Source organism: Ictidomys tridecemlineatus, chromosome 10 (genome assembly GCF_052094955.1).
Source record: "Ictidomys tridecemlineatus isolate mIctTri1 chromosome 10, mIctTri1.hap1, whole genome shotgun sequence".
In the NCBI taxonomy this organism is placed as follows: Eukaryota; Metazoa; Chordata; class Mammalia; order Rodentia; family Sciuridae; genus Ictidomys; species Ictidomys tridecemlineatus.
The window spans coordinates 29740505-29758239 of NC_135486.1; the positions used below are offsets into that span (position 1 = coordinate 29740505).

General features: G+C 49.7%; 1 protein-coding gene across 1 annotated transcript in view; it reads left to right on the top strand.

The window, feature by feature from the left end:
• The first annotated feature begins 2493 nt into the window (after positions 1-2493).
• Positions 2494-17735, top strand: part of Igfn1 (immunoglobulin like and fibronectin type III domain containing 1) — a 33986-nt gene continuing 18744 nt past the window's right edge. The window contains exons 1-12 of the mRNA XM_040277513.2: positions 2494-2620; positions 5030-5080; positions 5559-5681; positions 7065-7204; positions 8743-8842; positions 10088-10132; positions 10355-10400; positions 10970-11147; positions 12768-12881; positions 14249-14417; positions 15284-15556; positions 16775-16817. Of these exons, the coding sequence (XP_040133447.2) occupies positions 5074-5080; positions 5559-5681; positions 7065-7204; positions 8743-8842; positions 10088-10132; positions 10355-10400; positions 10970-11147; positions 12768-12881; positions 14249-14417; positions 15284-15556; positions 16775-16817 (1238 nt within the window). The 5' untranslated portion in view covers positions 2494-2620; positions 5030-5073. The remainder of the gene's footprint in view (positions 2621-5029; positions 5081-5558; positions 5682-7064; positions 7205-8742; positions 8843-10087; positions 10133-10354; positions 10401-10969; positions 11148-12767; positions 12882-14248; positions 14418-15283; positions 15557-16774; positions 16818-17735) is intronic.

A 17735-nucleotide genomic window follows, 5' to 3' on the forward strand; every position in this document is an offset into this window, starting at 1 on the left:
ACTAGGAAAGATCGCTGGGAGAGGGTCACAATGCCTCATCTGTTGGCTTGAGGGCTAGCCAGGAAATTCTCAGCAGGGACTGGGCACCGCCTTCCACCCCTTTCTCACTGTTAATCACAGTAATCACCACCAGTGGCTAGGACAGGACCTTCTGAACCAAGATTCTCACCCTCACGTGGATGCTGGACACCCAGGCATAGCTACATATGATTGGGCATTGCATCTGATAGAGGATAAAGGCAGTGAAAAGTATCTCCCCATCTCTGTTCCTTGGAATCCTAAGATTTCTATCTTATTGCAATGAGAGAGATCCAAGTGTGATATGCAGTGATATCCAAGTGCAGAGATGAGAATTACCCCAAACTTGGCTCCTCTTAAAACCTGGGAAATAGAGACCAGGCTATAGTGGACTCTCTGACTCATAGGTCTATTGTTCATTCCCATCTACTCCCTGGGGTCCAAGAGAGGGTCTAAGTTGCTATAGGCCCTCTGTATTTGGCCACACCTGCAGCTTCCCTCTCCCCCATCCCCAAATGCTGCAGCACTGTGGCTCCTGAGATTCCCTGGAGCACAGTGCTTGCCATAAGCAAGAGTACCTCAGGCTAAGTGGACTGCCCTCCTGGGAGCCAGACTCCTGCTTCTCATGGCCACCATTCTCCAGTCCCTTCTTCTGCCACCAGAGCAAGCTTTTAAAAATTGCAAATTGAATCCTGTCACCCTTCCTGAGTACACAAACCTCAACAGCCCTTACCAGAGAGATCAAAATGCCTCAATGGTTTCCAAAGCCTACCTGTCCAAACTCACTTGGTGCTGCTCTCTCCCTGGTTTCCAAGCTTCCGCTCCCTGACTCTCTCGGTCCTTCAGAGCCTCTAGTGCAGTTGGTAATGGGGAACCTAGCATCTGTCTGTCCCACTGAATGGTAAACTTCATGAAGGGAGGGCCCTGGAGTTTGCCTCCCCTTGAGTTCCCAGGGCCAAACCTGACCCAGGGCCCAACACCACGTAGGTGTTCAACACATATTTGTTGAGTAAATGCAAGACTGGCCCGACACTCAGAAACACACAGAGGGGAAACACACACACAAATTCACGTCACAAAGAGGTTGAAACTTCCCCTCTCAGATCTCAGGCAGAGGGAGCTCCTGTGGAATTAGCAAGGTACTAAGGAATGTATGGGAATATCCAGTGACACTCCCCATCCCCGTGATGGAAACATACACTCACTTCTCTTCTACTTCACCCAAACCCACCCTTTTTTGCACTGCTGGAGATGGAACCAGATCTCATGCCTGCTAGGCAAATGCACTGCCGCCTCCCCACTCCTCCAATCCTCTCACCCACCCGCTTTTTATGGAGACGGTTCTCAGGTCTTATGATGTTGCCCTGGCTAGGCAAACTTGACTGAAGCAGTCTCCCTGCCTTAGTCTCCCAAGTAGCTGGGATGACAGGCACCAGCTGGACAGGAACAGTCTCCCGCTGCTCACCTGAATCCTTGACCACACCTTGCTTGTAGGAGCCAATAAACCAGCTTTCTGTCCTTAAGGTAAGAGCAGGTGGCTCTTCCAAAGCAGACCTCATCCTCTCATCTCCTGGGCCTTGCCTACCCTCCTGATGCCTGAGAACATCTACTGCCAGTGAGCCTGTTTCCAATTTTCACTTTCCATCCATGCATCCTTCAACTCATTCATCTCGCCCCAGGGGTGGAGCAAGCCTGTAACCCCAGCTATGAAGGAGGCTGAGGCAGAAGAATCACAAGTTCAAGGGCAGCCTGGGAAATTTAGCAAGACATTTTAAAATAACAATAATAATAATAATAATAATAATAATAATAATAAAGGACTGGGGATATAGTTCAATTGTAAAGAGGCCCTGGGTTCAATACCAAAAACAAAACAAAACCCATCCATTTGCCCTGCTGGCTTCTGCCTCCATCCAGCTGGGCAGGCCTCCTCTTCAATTCCTTAAAAACATCCTGGGCAAGCTCACCTTCTCTGGAAGATCTCCTGGCTTTATGGTTCTCAGGTGTCCCCTTTCCCTTCTGCTCTCAGGTGGAGACTTCAGGATCACCCCTTCTGCCTATTTGGGACAGCAACTAGTTTGCAAAGTTTGCCAACTGTTTGATTCCACTTTAGGGTGTGATTCTCAAAAGGACAGCAGCTTTTTATATCTGTGTGACTTATGATGTCAAGGGTTCCAAGGGATGAGTTTAGCTGAAAATTTAAGGATTTGGACTGAAGACACCCCTGCTAACAGGGATCAGATAAACCAGGTACCGTGGGGCAAACATGCTCAGGCGATCTGGTTAAGGGCTAAAAGTGCTGCAAAACCAGGAGCTGGATGGGCACATGTCACAGGACCCTTCCATCTCTGACCTCCTCCCAGGCAAGGGTGTTAGCTCCAGGGTCAGGAGTAGGGGGGCCCGGCCCTGCCAAGCCTGGCCAGAGGAGGAGGGAGGCGGAGTGAGTGGGAGGGGCGAGGGAGCCCTGGCGCCTGCAGTGACCTACATCTGCTCCAGCACTGTCTGTCCAGCACCAGAAGGTTCAGAGGCTCTGGTGAGGAGCAGCAGCTGGAAACAGGGAGGAGGGAGTGGACAGAAGGAGGAAGGCCAGTGGTGCACCCAGGTAAGTGGGCCCTGCACATCTGGCTGTTCACCCAGGCCAGGGACAGTAGAGGTGCTGACAGTGGCATGTCCTCTAACTTTTCTACTTAGAAAGGGTCAGGCGGTGGGCATGAGATCAGCCCCAGCAACATTCTCTGGCTTGTGGATCAAACACTGGGGTGCATACTCATTGCCTTCAGTCAACCCCAGGATATTTGGAAGAAAGAATTTCAGTGAGTCCTGACTGGGTGATTCTGCCCTGGCTCTGATTTTCTGGGCACTGCTTGGTTTAGAGTATGAAATGACAGCCAGATTAAAATCTCACTAGCAGTCCAGAATGGGGACCATGGGGCTGGGACTCGTAACATCTTAATTAATAACATGGTCAAGAAGTTGAGAGAAACTGTCTGGCTCTTCCTACCTGTGGAGAAAGTTGGAGGTGGCAGGAACCTGGATCTGCAGAATGGAATAGCAGCTGGGGCAGAGGGTGGGAGAGTGTGGGTCCTGGGGACAGGCCAGGGAGACACAGCCCCGGGGGACCAGGCTGAGAGCCTTGTTGTTCTGAAGTGAGGGCACAAGTCACTGCTTTTGCTCAGGAGAATGAGGATTTTTCTCAAAAGTGGGATTAGATCACGGAGGGAAGACTTCCTTTCCTTCTCTGTTCCCTCCAACTGAGTCAACATTCCCCTGATCTCCAACCACACAGATGTCTTACCCACGTGTCATTGACCTTGTACCTGATCTAACTTATTTCTGAAGAGGACAGTGATCTAGCAGGCGGGGTGGTTTACCCTCAGACCCCTAAGCTCCCCAGGGTCTTGCTTCTCTGATTTTCCACTAAACCTGTAGCCAGGAGACTAAGGGAGGGGGGCTGGCACCTGCATGATAATTCATGTGTGACAAATAGCCAAGTAATCAGCTGATAGATGGTGGTGGTGATGATGAAGATGGTGACAAAGATAGCTGTGTTGAACTCAGACACCTCCAGTGTGGGAGTCATGGGCAGGTGCCAGTGCACGCACCTCTACAAGACAACTGTCCTGGGGAAAGGGTGGTATAGAGGCCGAGGCACCCCACAGTGAGGCCTGGCCTGCTGGGTCCTCCTCATTGGCGGCTCTCCCCGCCCTCCCTCATGATTCCCTTCTGATGTGACGGCGCCTGTGGTGCCTGTGACCGCTCCAGAACGCGCGCACTTGGCGCACCATGGCATTCCAGCACACTGCGGGGCAGCGGCTGGACTGCAGAGGTGAAGCTGAGGCCAGAAGAGCCAGTGGGTGGGCATTTGTGAAATGGAAATGAGGAGTTTGCTGTCATGGGCAATTCTAGATGGATGGCTCTTTGGGCAGGAAATGGAATTTCCAAAAGGGAACCGCTTGGCCGTTAGCCAACCACCCAGGAGGTGGGCTTGCTGGAGAATTCTTTGAAGACTCCCTCAACTCGCTCATCGCTCCATCCCATCCCAGAATCAACCCACCCCTTCTCCTGTGTGGAACACGGCATTGGCCTTAACAGATGGATTCAGTGGAGAGGAAATCAGAGGAATTGTGGTGGTGGAGGTTGGGAGAGGCTGGGAAACACTCGTGATCACATGACACTATAATTCATGGCCTCAGAGGGGAGCAGATGGATTTATGGTGATCCCACTGGCTGGGCATAGAAGAAGCTTAAGACTCGCCAAGTCAGGGACACTCCTCGGCAGACCTTGAAGGATTCCAGATTGGTTGAGGGTGGGAGGTAAAGGGCTGCTGGACTCTTAGAAAATCTCAGAATTGGGGGAGGAACCTGGAGGCTGGAGAATGTCCTGGAGGATTCACATTCCAAAGTCAAGAGAGCAAGGTCATTGCCATTAAACAGATGGTAGAATCTCAGATAAGAGTGATTCTTCAGGTTTGGGAAAGTATGTCTCACCCTCTCAGAGGTCATGGGTCTAGACCCCACCACGGTAGGCAGGTTCAGTGTTGTGCTTTCCTTTACCTGGGAAAGGTACTGATTGGGCAGCAGTCTGTTCTCCCTGGTGTCTCAGAAGTTAGTTTGCTAGAGACAGAATTGGACAAAACCAAACAGCAGCTAGGCACGGTAGCACATGCCTATAATCCCAGCAATTTGGGTGGCTGAGGCAGGAGGACCACAAGTTCAAGGCCAGCCTCAGCAACTTGTGAGGTCTAAGCAACTTAGAGAGACCCTGTCTCAAAATGAAAGATAAAAAGGTCTGGGGATTGGCTCAGTGATAAAGTGCCCTGGGTTCAATCTTCACGTACCAAAAAAAGAAAAAGAAAACCAAATGGCATCTAGTTGGGGTTAGACTAACTCTTGGGGGTGGCAGCTTCCCCTAACTTCCTCCCCAGATATGGGTTGATGTACTGATGGTGTGAGATGGGCTAAGGTGAGACCAGCCTGGGCCTCTGATAAGTAATTCATCTTCTACCCTCAGATATCAATTTCTACCCTCAGAAGAACCTAAAAGGAGCCAGAGCTATGGCAGGTGAGAGAACTTACCTCCCTACCTCCCCTCCCAGCCCCAACCCCTGGTTGGCACTCCTCAGGGCAGAGGCGGGAAGGAAGAGAGGCAGGTTTGGGGAACTCTCCTGTCTCTCTGCTTTTTTCAGTTTTGGCTTGGCTTTGCTTTCCTGAGTGAAGGGTGCAGAGCCTCCCACAGGAGCCCTTGCTTCCTAAGAAGGAACCCTTCCTATTCTCCCTTCCCCAGCTTTTCTCCAGTGACATGCTTGGGGCCTTCTTAGGGTGCTCCGTGCCACATTCTAGGGGCTGGAGGGCCACCACTGTATTTCCACTAGAAAGTTAAAAAACACTGGTCACAGGGAGGTGGGCCACACAACCGTGCCCAAGATGGAAGGGAGAAGGGGCCTTGTTCCTCGTCTGAGAGGTTGGACGTTTCAGTCTGCTGAAGGGCACCTGAGAATGGGAACGGGCAGGCCCTTCTCCCCCTCTCCTACCTTCTCCAGGGAAGCTCGTGAAGAAGTCCTCCATCCCCGGGGTGAGCATCCGGCAGCTGGTGGAGGAGATCCCTGAAGGTTGCAGCACACCGGACTTTGAGCGGAAGCCCATCACCTTGGCTCTGCAGGAGGGTGAGGCCCGAGGGCGATGCCCAGGGGAGGCACGATGCCTGCTCTTCCACCTCTCATCGTGCACAGGGGAGAAGACTTGGGTGCCCACTTTCCTGAGCACCCAGTCCCTGTGTCTGTCACCAGGCCATATGTCTCCCTCCTGTACTCAAGGGATGTCTGCCTGCCTGGATTCCCTAGAAGGGACAAAGAGTCTCGGGGAGAAGAGTGGGTAAAGGGAATAAACTGAGGCCATCCTGTGCTGATGGAGAAGCTGCAGCCTCGTTTTCCTCTTCCCCTTCTGGCCTTGAAGTCACTGCTGCAGAGAGTCAGTGTCAAAACCCCTCTACCCAACAATTGTCTCCTGACAGCCATGTGCCCTCTGGCTCTCAGGCTAGGCTCAGGAAAGCCATGCTAGAAGACCACAGGAGAAAAGTGCCCAGGAAGGTAGTGGGAAGGGGTGGGAATGGCACTGTCCCCAGCACAGTTCCCTGCCATGGATTTTAGTTGGTGAGATTCTGGCGTGAGAGCAGGTCTTCTGCTCTCTCGCTTCCTTTTCCTCTCTTGGCCGCATTCTTTCTACTACACAAAGGATGTTTTGTACAAGCCTACGTCAGGGATGACAGACAGACAACACAAAGGGCACATCCTATCTCGGATAGGTTTTATTTGGTGGGCATGGCACTTGAAGTTTTCGGAATTAGTTGCCAGCTTGTAATAATTGCAAGTTCGATGCTTGTTGAGAAAGCTGATCTAGTCCCTCCGTTAGTTATGCTTATAATTGGTTTGCCAGAAATTCTTACCAAGAGCCGCCCAAGGAACAATGGTACCATGCTTAATATTTCTAAATCCAAAACAAGGTGGTGAGAAACTAGGGAGGGCCCTGGGGGCTTCAGTCAGAATGCTTTTCCCTGAGATGTTCGTGGTGGGAGGCCTAGGGGATGGTTAGGCTCTCTTGCTTCCCAGGCTCTCTTGCCTACCATAGAGATTGGGTCTTTTCTGAGGCTGTGTCTTAGGTCTGGCTCCTCTGGGCACCAAACAAACAGCCACTTCTTTCTAATTCTTTTCTGAAACACTCAGAATTTCATCTCCTTCCCAGTCTTGTGGGGATCCTTACACATCCACTCTCAAACAGCCCTGCTCGCCTTCCCTTCTCACCATGGACAGCCCAGTTGCCTCTTTCCTTCATGAAGCACAGGCCAGCACTGCTCTGGGTGCCTGGAAATTGCTGCTTTCCACCTGACATCCTGGGTCCTGGGTCACAGGGACCAAGGCCTGGCACCCTTCTTGCAACAGGCAGTTGAAATACCTAGAGTGGGGAGGATGATATAAATTAAAATCTCAACAAACTCTCCTGTCATTCCACCCCAAATTATCAGTCTCCCTACTGGCCTTTTCCTGCCACAGGGAAAAATGCCATCTTTCGGGCTGTGGTCTTCGGAGAGCCCAGACCCGAGGTGCGTTGGCAGAGCACCAAAGGAGACCTCAGCAACTCTAGCAAGTACCAGATCTCCTCCGCCCCTGGCAGCAAGGAGCACGTGCTGCAGGTAAGCACCGCAGTTCTCCTCTGACCAGAGTCTACGCCATATTCCTGTCCCCTTTGTGGCTGCAATCTCCAAACAAGTAAAAGATGAATTACTAGTCGAACTTGGGTCCATTCAATTCATTCCATGGCTCAAGGCTTCCTGAGCCACAGATATCTCTGCTGACAGCCTTGGCTGGAGCGGAAGTCTCAAACCATGGGGTCAAACTACCTGGGTAAAAATCTCAGGCCTACCACCTTGGCTTTGGGAAGTTACCTCTTTCCACCTCTGTTTTCTCATCTGTGCAATGGGATAATCATAATACCTACTTTAAGGAGTTGTTAATGAGGATGAAAGGTTTACGTAAAGGTCTAGCCAGAGTCTTGCCTGAAGTGAGTACACAATCTTTGGCTTATGATTTGACTTATGATTTTTTTTTACTTCATCATGATAAAGTGCAAAAGTGATGTGCAATTTAAGTAGAGGATAGATTTCAAAATTTGTCCTTTGCATTTTGATCTTTTCCTGGGCTACCAATGTACAGTACTGTACTCTTGTCCTAGGCAGAGGCAGAGAACCACACCTCCCCTACACCTGTGTGACTCCCATTGGGAGTGGGCAAACGGCTCATAATGTATATTGTATTGCAGTCAACGAATTACATGGTATATCCAACACTGTACAATAAAATAGGCTTGAGTTAGATAATTTTGCCTGACTGTAGGCTAATTTCAGTGTTCTAAGCACACATAAGGTGGTCTAGGCTAAGCTAGGATGCTCCATAGGTTAAGTGTATTGAATGCATTTTCTTTATTTTGCTTGGGGTATGTACTGGGGATTGAACTCAAGAGCACTCAATCACTAAGCCACATCCCCAGCTCTATTTTGTATTTTATTTAGAGACAGGGTGTCACTGAGTTGCTTAGCACCTTGCTTTTGCTGAGGCTGGCTTTGAACTCAAAATCCTCCTGCCTCAGCCTAGCAGGCCACTAGGATGACAACCATGTACCACCAGGTCTGGCTGAATGCGTTTTTAATTTGTGATATTTTCAATTTAGAATGTGCTTATTGGGATGTAACTACGGTAAGTCAGGGGATATCTGTGCTCAATCAACCTTGGTTAGTATTAGTACTACTATAGACATTAATCATGGCACACCTACTATGTGCCAGGCCCTGAGCTAAAAATATGATATTGATTAAATGATTTAATCCTGACCATTCACTACTTTTTGAGGTATTATGATCTCTATTTTACAAGAAACTGAAGTTCAGAGAGATTAGGTAACTTGCCCAAGGTTCCACAGCTAGTAACATAGGACAAGATCTATCTGACCTCCGAAGTGAGTTTTTCTGCTATTTCATATTTTTTTTCTGATGGCAAAGACATCTACCCGCTGAACAGGTGTTTGTTTTGATGTCTATATTTTCTGATAAAGACTGAGCTCCATGAGGACAAAGACTGTGTCCTATCCCTCTTTCTACACCCAACATACTGTCATATCTAGGCCCTGGAGGAAGAGAAGTGATAGTTCTGTTCCCCTGCCCTTGGTTCTCTGTAGATCAACAAGCTGACAGGCGAGGACACGGACCTGTACCGCTGCATAGCAGTGAACACGTATGGAGAGGCCACGTGCTCAGCAAGGCTCACTGTCATTGAAGGTGGGCTTGTCCCCAGAGCCACTTCCACACTAAATCTGCATGCAAGTAAAATCTGTACTCTTGGCGGTAGACAGCCTGCTGTGGTTGCTCGGAAAGATGCCCTTTTTGTCCAGTGGAACCAGGCCACGACCTGGAATTTGGTTTCTAGTGCTGGGTCTTCTGCTCATTCACTTCCTTTTCCTCTCTGGGTCTGTTTTTCCACTGTACAAAGGATGTTTTGTTCAGGCCCACATCAGGGGTGACTGGCAATCCAGAGGGCAAATTCTGTCTCAGACAGGTTTTGTTTGATGTGCATGGTGCTTGAATTTTTTGAAATCAATTGTTCGTTTGTAATAATTGGAAGGTAATTGAGAAAGCTGATCTAGCCTCTTGATTAATCAGGCTTACCATTGGTTGGCCTACAAGTACCAGAAATTCTTATTAAGAACAGCCCAAGAAATAAAGGTCATTACTTCACACAGTTAGAAGTCCTGAGGTGGGAGTCCAGGGCTCACTGCACAGCGCCGCTGGAGAGCTGGATTCCTCTGTCTCACTGCTCTCCATCCCTAGCAGGTTGGTTTATCACCCTGTAGTCACAGATGGCTGCTGCAGGTCCAAACTTAATCCATGTCCAAGGCAGGAAGAAGGGGAAGGAAGTGGTCCCAGGTATACCTGATTCTCTTATCAAGGAAGCAAAAGGTTTCTCAAGAACTTCTGAGTCTTTTGCTTCCATTTCATTGACCAGAATGGTGTCCTGTAGCCACACTGCTAGTTGCAAAGAAAGCTGGGAAGGCAAGTATTTAGCTTTTCCAGGCTCTCCAATGGAAGCAGATGAAGAGGCTAATGGATGACTATGGAGCAGTGTCTGACATTTGGCTATTAGGCCCATACCTTGAAATGGCAACTCTCAGACAAGAACACCCGCTGACCCTTTAGATGCCCAGTTTCCTGTTGTTGTCTGTGGTCACTTCACTCATTTATGCCACCTCCTTGACCATGTGGACATGTGAGCAAGCTTCCCTGCCTGAGGAAGTACTCAGGCAGGCCTTCCCAGGTCAGGTTAAGGTTCTGGGTTCAAAGCTCATGCAAGATGGATCTCCACCTGCTCCATGCCTCAAGCCGGGATGTTGCTATGCTTTAGAGGACAGCAGGGTGGTGGTGGTCAGGGCTCTGGGACTGAGCAGTTTCTTAGGAAGACCATAAATGTGTCTTGCCTTTCTCTACCTGTCTACATCCATGCCCCCCATTTCTCCCTGGATGGTCCAGTTGGCTTTCGGAAGAACCGGAAAAGGCAAAAGGAACCACAGGAGGGTAGGTGGATTTGATAGAAATCGTCTTGGAGGCTTTGGGGACAGGCTGCTCCTTGCCCCATGTTCCCAACCTGCTCAAATCCCCACGCACACCTGTGGGTTATCACCAGTCCCCAGGAGAGCCTCTTCCAAAAGCTTGGTTGTCAGCCCTGGACCACATAGACAAGCCTAGCCCCTTGGCCTCTCACCTGGGAGTGGGGTCTCATCCTTTCTACTTTTATAGACCTCAGGAAGGAGTTGATGGACTTCCGGAACATGCTGAAAAAGAGGTGGGTCTGGGCCTGCCCAGGGGGGATTCAGAAGCTCCCATGGTACCCACCGCCTTCCTTCTATCACAAGCTGGGCTCAGCCTCTGCCTGCACCTTCAGCAGGCAGCTAGACTGCTGCTACCAGTGAGAGGCTAGAAAGAGCACTGCCCTGGAAATTCTGGGTATAGCTTGGTCCTTGCCTACATCCTTGAGTTAATCATCTCTCCTTGCTGGGTCCTAGCCTCCTCACTTGCAAAATGGGGTAGCTTACTAAAACTATAATTTTCTAAAATGTTTACAACAAAAGAATGATTCTACCCCACCCTGACCCCACCCAATGACATCTTACTCAGAAATCAACAATAAAGTAGTTAGAAGCCGAGTTTCTCTGAAAGCTAGAGCTACTGAGTGTAGCTCAGCCCTTCTGGGTCCTTCTAGCCCAGACAGCAATCAGTCTCAGAGATTTGAATCCCTTTGCTGTTTCCTCAAGTGCACGTAGGGAAGCTTCTCTGGACCTCTCTGAGTGCCAGGACCAGGTGGTCAATACCCAGGGCTCCTCCAACCTCTGACCTGCTGGCTCTGCTCCCCAGGGCCCCTCCTCCAGCTCCAGAAAAAAAGATGGAGACTGAGCAGGTGTGGCAGCTGCTGATGACAGCAGACCGGAAGGACTACGAGAAGATCTGCATGAAGTATGGCATCGTTGACTTCCGGGGCATGCTGCGCAAACTGCAGGAGATGAAGAAAGAGCGGGAGGACAAGATGGCCCAGGTACCCTCACCCTGCCCCACTCTACACAGCTAGAGCACAGGGGCCTGGAGGGGCCTCACGCCTGGAATTGGGCTTGGAGGTGGGCCTTGGGAAACCCAATATTATCAAGGGCCTGCCTCCATCTTGTTCCCAATAAAGTATCCTGCTAAGGACCCGAGTTCCAAGCTGGTACCCAGGCTCTAAAATCCGATACTTGCTAAACTGGAGTTATGAAAAAGTGGGGCCCTCTGTGACTTGGTGTCCTCATGGGAATCATAGTTATAACTACTGTCAAGGGCACAGCTCAGCTCTGCCATGGCAGTGGCATAGGTTGCTGAGAGACCAAAGAAAACACCCGGAGGCAGTAGAGGGGGCATAAGGCTTCCTTGAGAAATGCTTATGAGGGGAGGTCCAGTACTATAGGCTGACAGAGAGCACCGCCATCCTTCAGGGTGCTTCTCCAAGCAGTGTCCCCTCCCCCTCATGATGTTTTGTCCAGTGGCAGCCTGCTGGACAAGTGACACCTATTCTTTCCACAATGTCCTCAGTCACCACTGAGGACACAGGTACAGTGTGTACACTGTACACATTGTGTACACACTGTTTCCACAATGTACCAGCCACCACTGAGAGGCGGGGTTTATATATTAGGCTGCAGAAAAAGTGACATTATCAGCTTGAACTTGCTTACTTTGCTTGTATGACCAGAATCATAAGGAGCACCTGTCCTGGTGTACGTGCAAGAGGTAGTTTTCTACAGATAACAAAAACTTCCCCTAATTCCCAGCGTACATGAGAGAGAGTCAGTGTCCTAGTTTATCTAGCATTCCTGGCCCAGGCCTGCTCTTTCTTCCCTTGACTTGACTAGGTTCCTGGGAACTACAGGGGCATTTCAGGGATATGGTATCTTACTGTCCTCTTTTTCTTTAAGGATGATGTACCTACCTCATGGGGTTATTGAAAGGATGAAATAAGAGGTTGTATTTAAAGCAATTAGTCTAGTGCCTGGTGCATGGTAAAGACCTAGTGTCAGCTGTCATCATCATCACCAGACATGGGGAACCTGCCTTTTTAAAAAAGATTTCCAGGGAAGGGAATTTATCAGTTGCCATTAGCACTCTGATTCCAGCATCTTATAAACTATGTAGAAAGTTTTTTTCCTGCAGCTAACTTAACTGTAGTATACGTCTAATTTTTCTTTTGGAAGTGGAAATCAAGTACTTTTAGTTATCATGAAAATAGTATTTCATCACTTGGAATATGGTATTTTATCACTTAAACATCCCACCTGGGACTTTAGCTTTCTCTTCTCCAAGCTTTCCCATCTGCTTTAACACAGGACTCAGCACAGAGATTTGCATACAGCAGATGCTCAACGGATGTTGATTAGCTGGAAGAACAGATAAATGGAAAAGCCCTAGAATGTTTTTAGAGCACCTGAACACCTTGTTTGCCTTTCTGACCTGATTTCTTGGAGATTTTCCTTCCTTGAGGACTTAAGTCTCCCCACTTAAAAAATGAGCAAATGCTTTCTCAACTGGGGCATTGTGGGCCAGGGATGGAATCAGGGATTATAAGGGTTGGAAGTGCTCCGAAGATTGAGTTTGAGACATTCTCCTGATTGATTTGTCTCCCCTTTAGTACATCAATGCCATCTCCAACTTGAGACACATCAAGGTCTCCAAGGATGGGGTCGCTTCATTTGCCCTGGAGCTGGATCTCAAGGACTTTGAGAGCAAGATTTACTTGTATAAGGTGAGGCTGGAGGGCCCATGGCAGAGGAAACTGGCAGAGATGTCACAGGTCCTGGGAAGGGAAGCAATTGATCTCATGGGGCCCCTGTGGGAACAACCAGAGCACACAAGTGGTAAAACCCTCATCCCTTGGAGTTCCTGGTTAGGGTTAGGTCAAATCCTGGTGTAGACAGCCCACAGCCAGGCTCTCCTCAGACACTCCTAGCTGTGTCTAATTGCACAGCATGGGGTGAGCAGAGAGATCTGAGAGAGGGCCCTCTTCTCCATCTGACCCCTGCCCCAGAGACTTGCCACATCCCTACAGGGGCTCCAAAAGAAATAACCTATCAACGCACTAGAGGTTGGGGCGGAAGTGTGTGGTTTGGGGAGCATAACATTACTTCTGTAGCCAAATTCATTCCGGCTCCATTACATCACTCAGACAAGGTACATTTTATCTTCCTAGAGACTCAGTTTCCTAATTGGTGAAATGACTGTGATACAGGGCTGTCTTATGCACAATGAAATGCCCCTCCCCCATCTCTCCCCTTCCTCCTGCCCCTCTTCCCCTGCTGCTGTGCCAGTCTGCTCTCTGGCCTAGTCCATTCCTTTGCTCCAGCTGCTCCCTGTGCCTGGTCTGCTCTTCCCCAACATCTATAGGCTAACTCCCTTCCCTGCAGGGACACTCCTCTTGACCCTAACCACCTCATGTACCCCCTAATGTTCCACCCAGTATCTTTTATTTTCCTCTGTTTTTCCTAGTTCTGTTTTATTTTTCCTAACATAAATAATTACTTATTTATACTGTTTATTATTTGTCTGTATCCTTCAGGATTTTAGCACCCTGAGGGCAGAAATCTTTTTTTTTTTTTAACATCATTGTGTGCTTGGCACACAATGGGCATCTGTTAAGTGCTATTATTAATATTCAGCAAATAGCAAATCTATGGAAGGCTTAGTAAAAGGAGGTGTATGTATGTAAATTACTGGGTTTTATAGAGCCTTAAAGATGTTCCTTAATGTTCCCCTTGATGAATAGAGGCGTTCCCTGCCCTGGGGCCCCAAGTCTGCCTGAATGCCTCCCCTGCTAACCATGGGGCTGTTTTGGTAGTAACTCTCCTCCCAGCCTGAGCTGGGTCAGCAGTCTAGTGCCTCTGCATCCTCTTGTCAATCTCCCTTCTGTGGTAAGGAGTGTAACATTCCTAGCCCGATATTCCCTATCTGCTTGTTTAATGCCCTCCAGGCCCACCATGCCCTTTAAAGCTTCAGAACCAGGTTTTCTGTGGCCTGGGCCAGAAGGAGAAAACTGCTAGTTGTAGCCGAGTGGAGCAGGAGGTTCTGGGGACCTACTGAGTCCCTGAACCACCCCTCTTCCTTTTCTGGTGGCAGGATGGTGAGATGATCCCCTATGGCTTTGACAACCAGACCAAGCACTGTCTGCGGCGGCTGGGGAAGCGCTACCAATTCCAGATCCTGGACCTGCGGCCTGAGGATGCTGGCCTTTACCAGGTCAAGGTGGAGGATGCCGTGGTCTTCTCAACAGAACTGGAAGCCAGTGGTGAGTTGTCTACACTGCAGAAATTTGAATAGGGGACATCATTTAAGAATGGGCTCCATTTCAGGGCCCGTGGTGAGGGGATAGATGTGACAGGGCCTAATGCAAAGACAATTGGGGAGTGGGATGCAGAGTCAGGTACCTAAATAATGATGCTCAGCCTTGGTCCATGCTGTCCTCTGTTGGTACTGAGCTGGCTCTACCAAGTTACAGTCATGGACACAGAACAGACGTGTCGTGCCCCTAACTACAAACCTTCTACCACAGTTGATCATTTTCAGATTACACCCAAACTGATTTCACATCCTCTTGCTATAACTTTACTTCAGTGGGATGCATGTCCTCATCTCTCACAATTCCCTAGCAAGAATCTCCACCTGGGGTAGGTGCCCTTGTGTCCTACATAGATCTCTTCCTTTCCTGCTTCCCATACCCCCTCACCTACAATCTGGGTGCTGCCCCACCTTCCTCATTAAACCTTTGTTCCATACCTGCAAGGACTCGTGTCCCTATCACTGCATAGCGCCTAGCAGCTCTGGAGGGCTCTTGGAAGGACAAACAGGCCTGGGGAAGGAAGCTTTGGGTAGATAGACCATAAAGAACATGGCTGAACAAAGGCCAAGGAAAGAGAAGGAAGTGAGGCACCACTTCTGAAAACAGCCTCAGAGGATCCCAATCTAACTATATCCCCATATTTTATGTGTGTGGAGGACTGATTCCCTGGGTAAGGAAGTGACCCATCCCAAGGTGTCACAGGAGTTTGTAGCCAAGTTGGTCTGAACCTGGGTTCTGAACTCCCAGCCTCTCTGTATCAGGTCACACCATGTCATGCTGCCAAGCTGACACTCCAACTCCTGTTTCCTCTGCAGCCATCCCCCCCAGAGTGGTGGTCCCACTGGCTGAGGCCCGCTGTGAAGAACACGGTGATGCAGTCTTTGAATGTACTCTCTCCAACCCCTGTCCCAATGCTGCCTGGCATTTCAAGCACCGGCCCCTCCGACTTAGTGACAAATATGAAGTATCTGTGTCCCCTGATGGTCTGACCCACCGGCTGGTGGTGAGAGGGGCCCGGTTCTCAGACAGGGGCCTCTATTCGCTGGATACCGGGCTCCATGCTTCTAGCGCCTGGCTGGTGGTTGAAGGTGAGTGGTCATACCTCTGTCTTTCCCTGCCTCCACCAAGGCAAGGACTCACGGTCAGGGTCAGGGCAACGGGGTTTCCTTTGGTCAGTCATTTACTTTCGAATCATTCCCTCACTCACAATAAGGAAGGGTCCTTAGAGCTCTTCTTTTTAAAAATTAATTTGCCTAAAGCAACTGTTTTAGGTCCATCCCTCACCCACCGTGTCTACTAATGCCAGATGTAGTCTATCCTGTGTCTGTGTGGGCGTGCGCATGCGTGCATGTTTCCCTACTGGGGATCAAACCCAGGCACATTTTACCACTGAGCTACATATATCCCCAGTCATTTTTATTTTAGGACAGTGTCTTGCTAAGTTTGCTTGGAGCCTTACCATGCTGCTAAGACTGTCTTCAAATTTGCAATCCTTCTGCCTCAGCCTCCTGAGTTGCTGGAATTATAGGCATGTGCCACCACACTGGGGAGTACAATCTACTGCTTTATTTTTTCTTTCCCTTCTTCCTCCTCCTCCTTCACCTTTTTTTTTTTTTTTTTTTGGGTTCTGGGGATGGAATCCATGGCCTCCTACACGCTTAGTGAGCACTCTGCCACTGAGCCACCCACACCCCAGCCCTCCTTAGATCCATTCTTGCTCCACTGCAATACAGTCTTCTCATGGCCATTCCTGTTCTCCTCCACGGCCTCTGTCCTACTGGCTCTCTTGGAACTACTCTGGTAACAGAGATCCAAAATGGCCCTAGGGTTCTACATAGGGCTTGAAATATTGGCCCAGGTTCAGTGTAGATAAGGAGACTCTAGGCCAGGCCAGAGAGAACTCTTATATCTCCCTTGGAACTGGAATCTGGAAAATTATAAATCAGACAGATGTAAGGCAGGGGATAGGGCAAGGGAATCTTTTAAATATCATGCAACTTCTTCTGGCAGTTTGATAAGCAAATGACTTTGGCTTATGTACTTATGTGTCAAAATCCTCCTGAAGCATGTGGGGTGGAATGTGGGTACAGGGTGGGGGAAATAGAGATGGGATTTAGCCACCAATCTCTGGAACATCTTGGCTTCCTTCTTAGATGGGCAGCTTATTTTCTACTGGGAAAACTGAAAGTCAGGCAAAAGAGTTGGGTCAGGCAGGTGCTTTGGTCTGATTTAACAGAAGTTTTGGTCTTTCCTCTTGTCTCTCTATGGGCCCATTGACCTCCCATGTACATAATATCTCACAGAAGCTGGGAAGGATAAAGGCCTGCAGACTACAAGAGCTGACCACCAGTTGCAGACACCAGGAGCTCAAGCCTCAGATGCAGAAGACTCCAGGGACGTCAGTGGCCAGGGAGGGAAGCCCAGGGAACTGGGCACCATGGGTGACTTCCTAGAAGGGGCAAGGCCTGCTTCTGGGCTCCAGCTCACAGCAGGCCCAGACAGGGATGGCCTTGGTAGGCAGGGCTACTCCTTGATGGGAAATGAAGAGACAGGTGACTCAGCCTGGGGCCCTGGACAGGACAGGAAGGGCTTTCTAGAAGCAGAGGAAGGCAGAGTCACTCTTCTCAGGGACAATCAGCCCCATTTAGAGGGAGACTGGGGCGGAAGCTTTCCAGGGAGATCTCATCTACAGGGAGAAGGCCCAGAATCAGGGTTGGACTTCATGGAAAGACAACTTGAAGGTCATGGCAGAGATGGTGATGGGGACAGAAACTGGAGAACAGCAGGAGGCTGGGAGGCTGGGTCCACTCACTCTCAGGCTGGAGGACTGGGGAGCATCAGGGGAGGAAAGGAGCCCAGAGAGGTCAGTGGCAGTCAGCTGGACATACATGGCCAAGAACAACTCTGGGACACTCATCAGGGACCTGGAACAGGAAAGAAGGCCCTGTGGGGACCCCAATCTGTTTATGAGGGGTCTTGGCTAAAAGGGGAGGGAAGGGAGAAAATTTTGGCTGGAGATTACCTGGATGAGATGGAGGGAGGAGATGGTTTGAGTAGGGAAAGGGGGACAGCAGCAGCCAGGGCAGCGTGGGCTGGCAGAACTGGCCTGGGGGATGCTGGAGACAATGGGACAGGAGGCCCTGGTGCCCTAGAATTTCCTGGAGGAAGAAGTTTTAGCTCCAAGGCAGGCATGGGCCCTGAATCTTGGGGCTCTCAGGGAAGTGGAGATGCTGACCATCAGGAAGCTGGGGGCTATTGGGAGTCAGG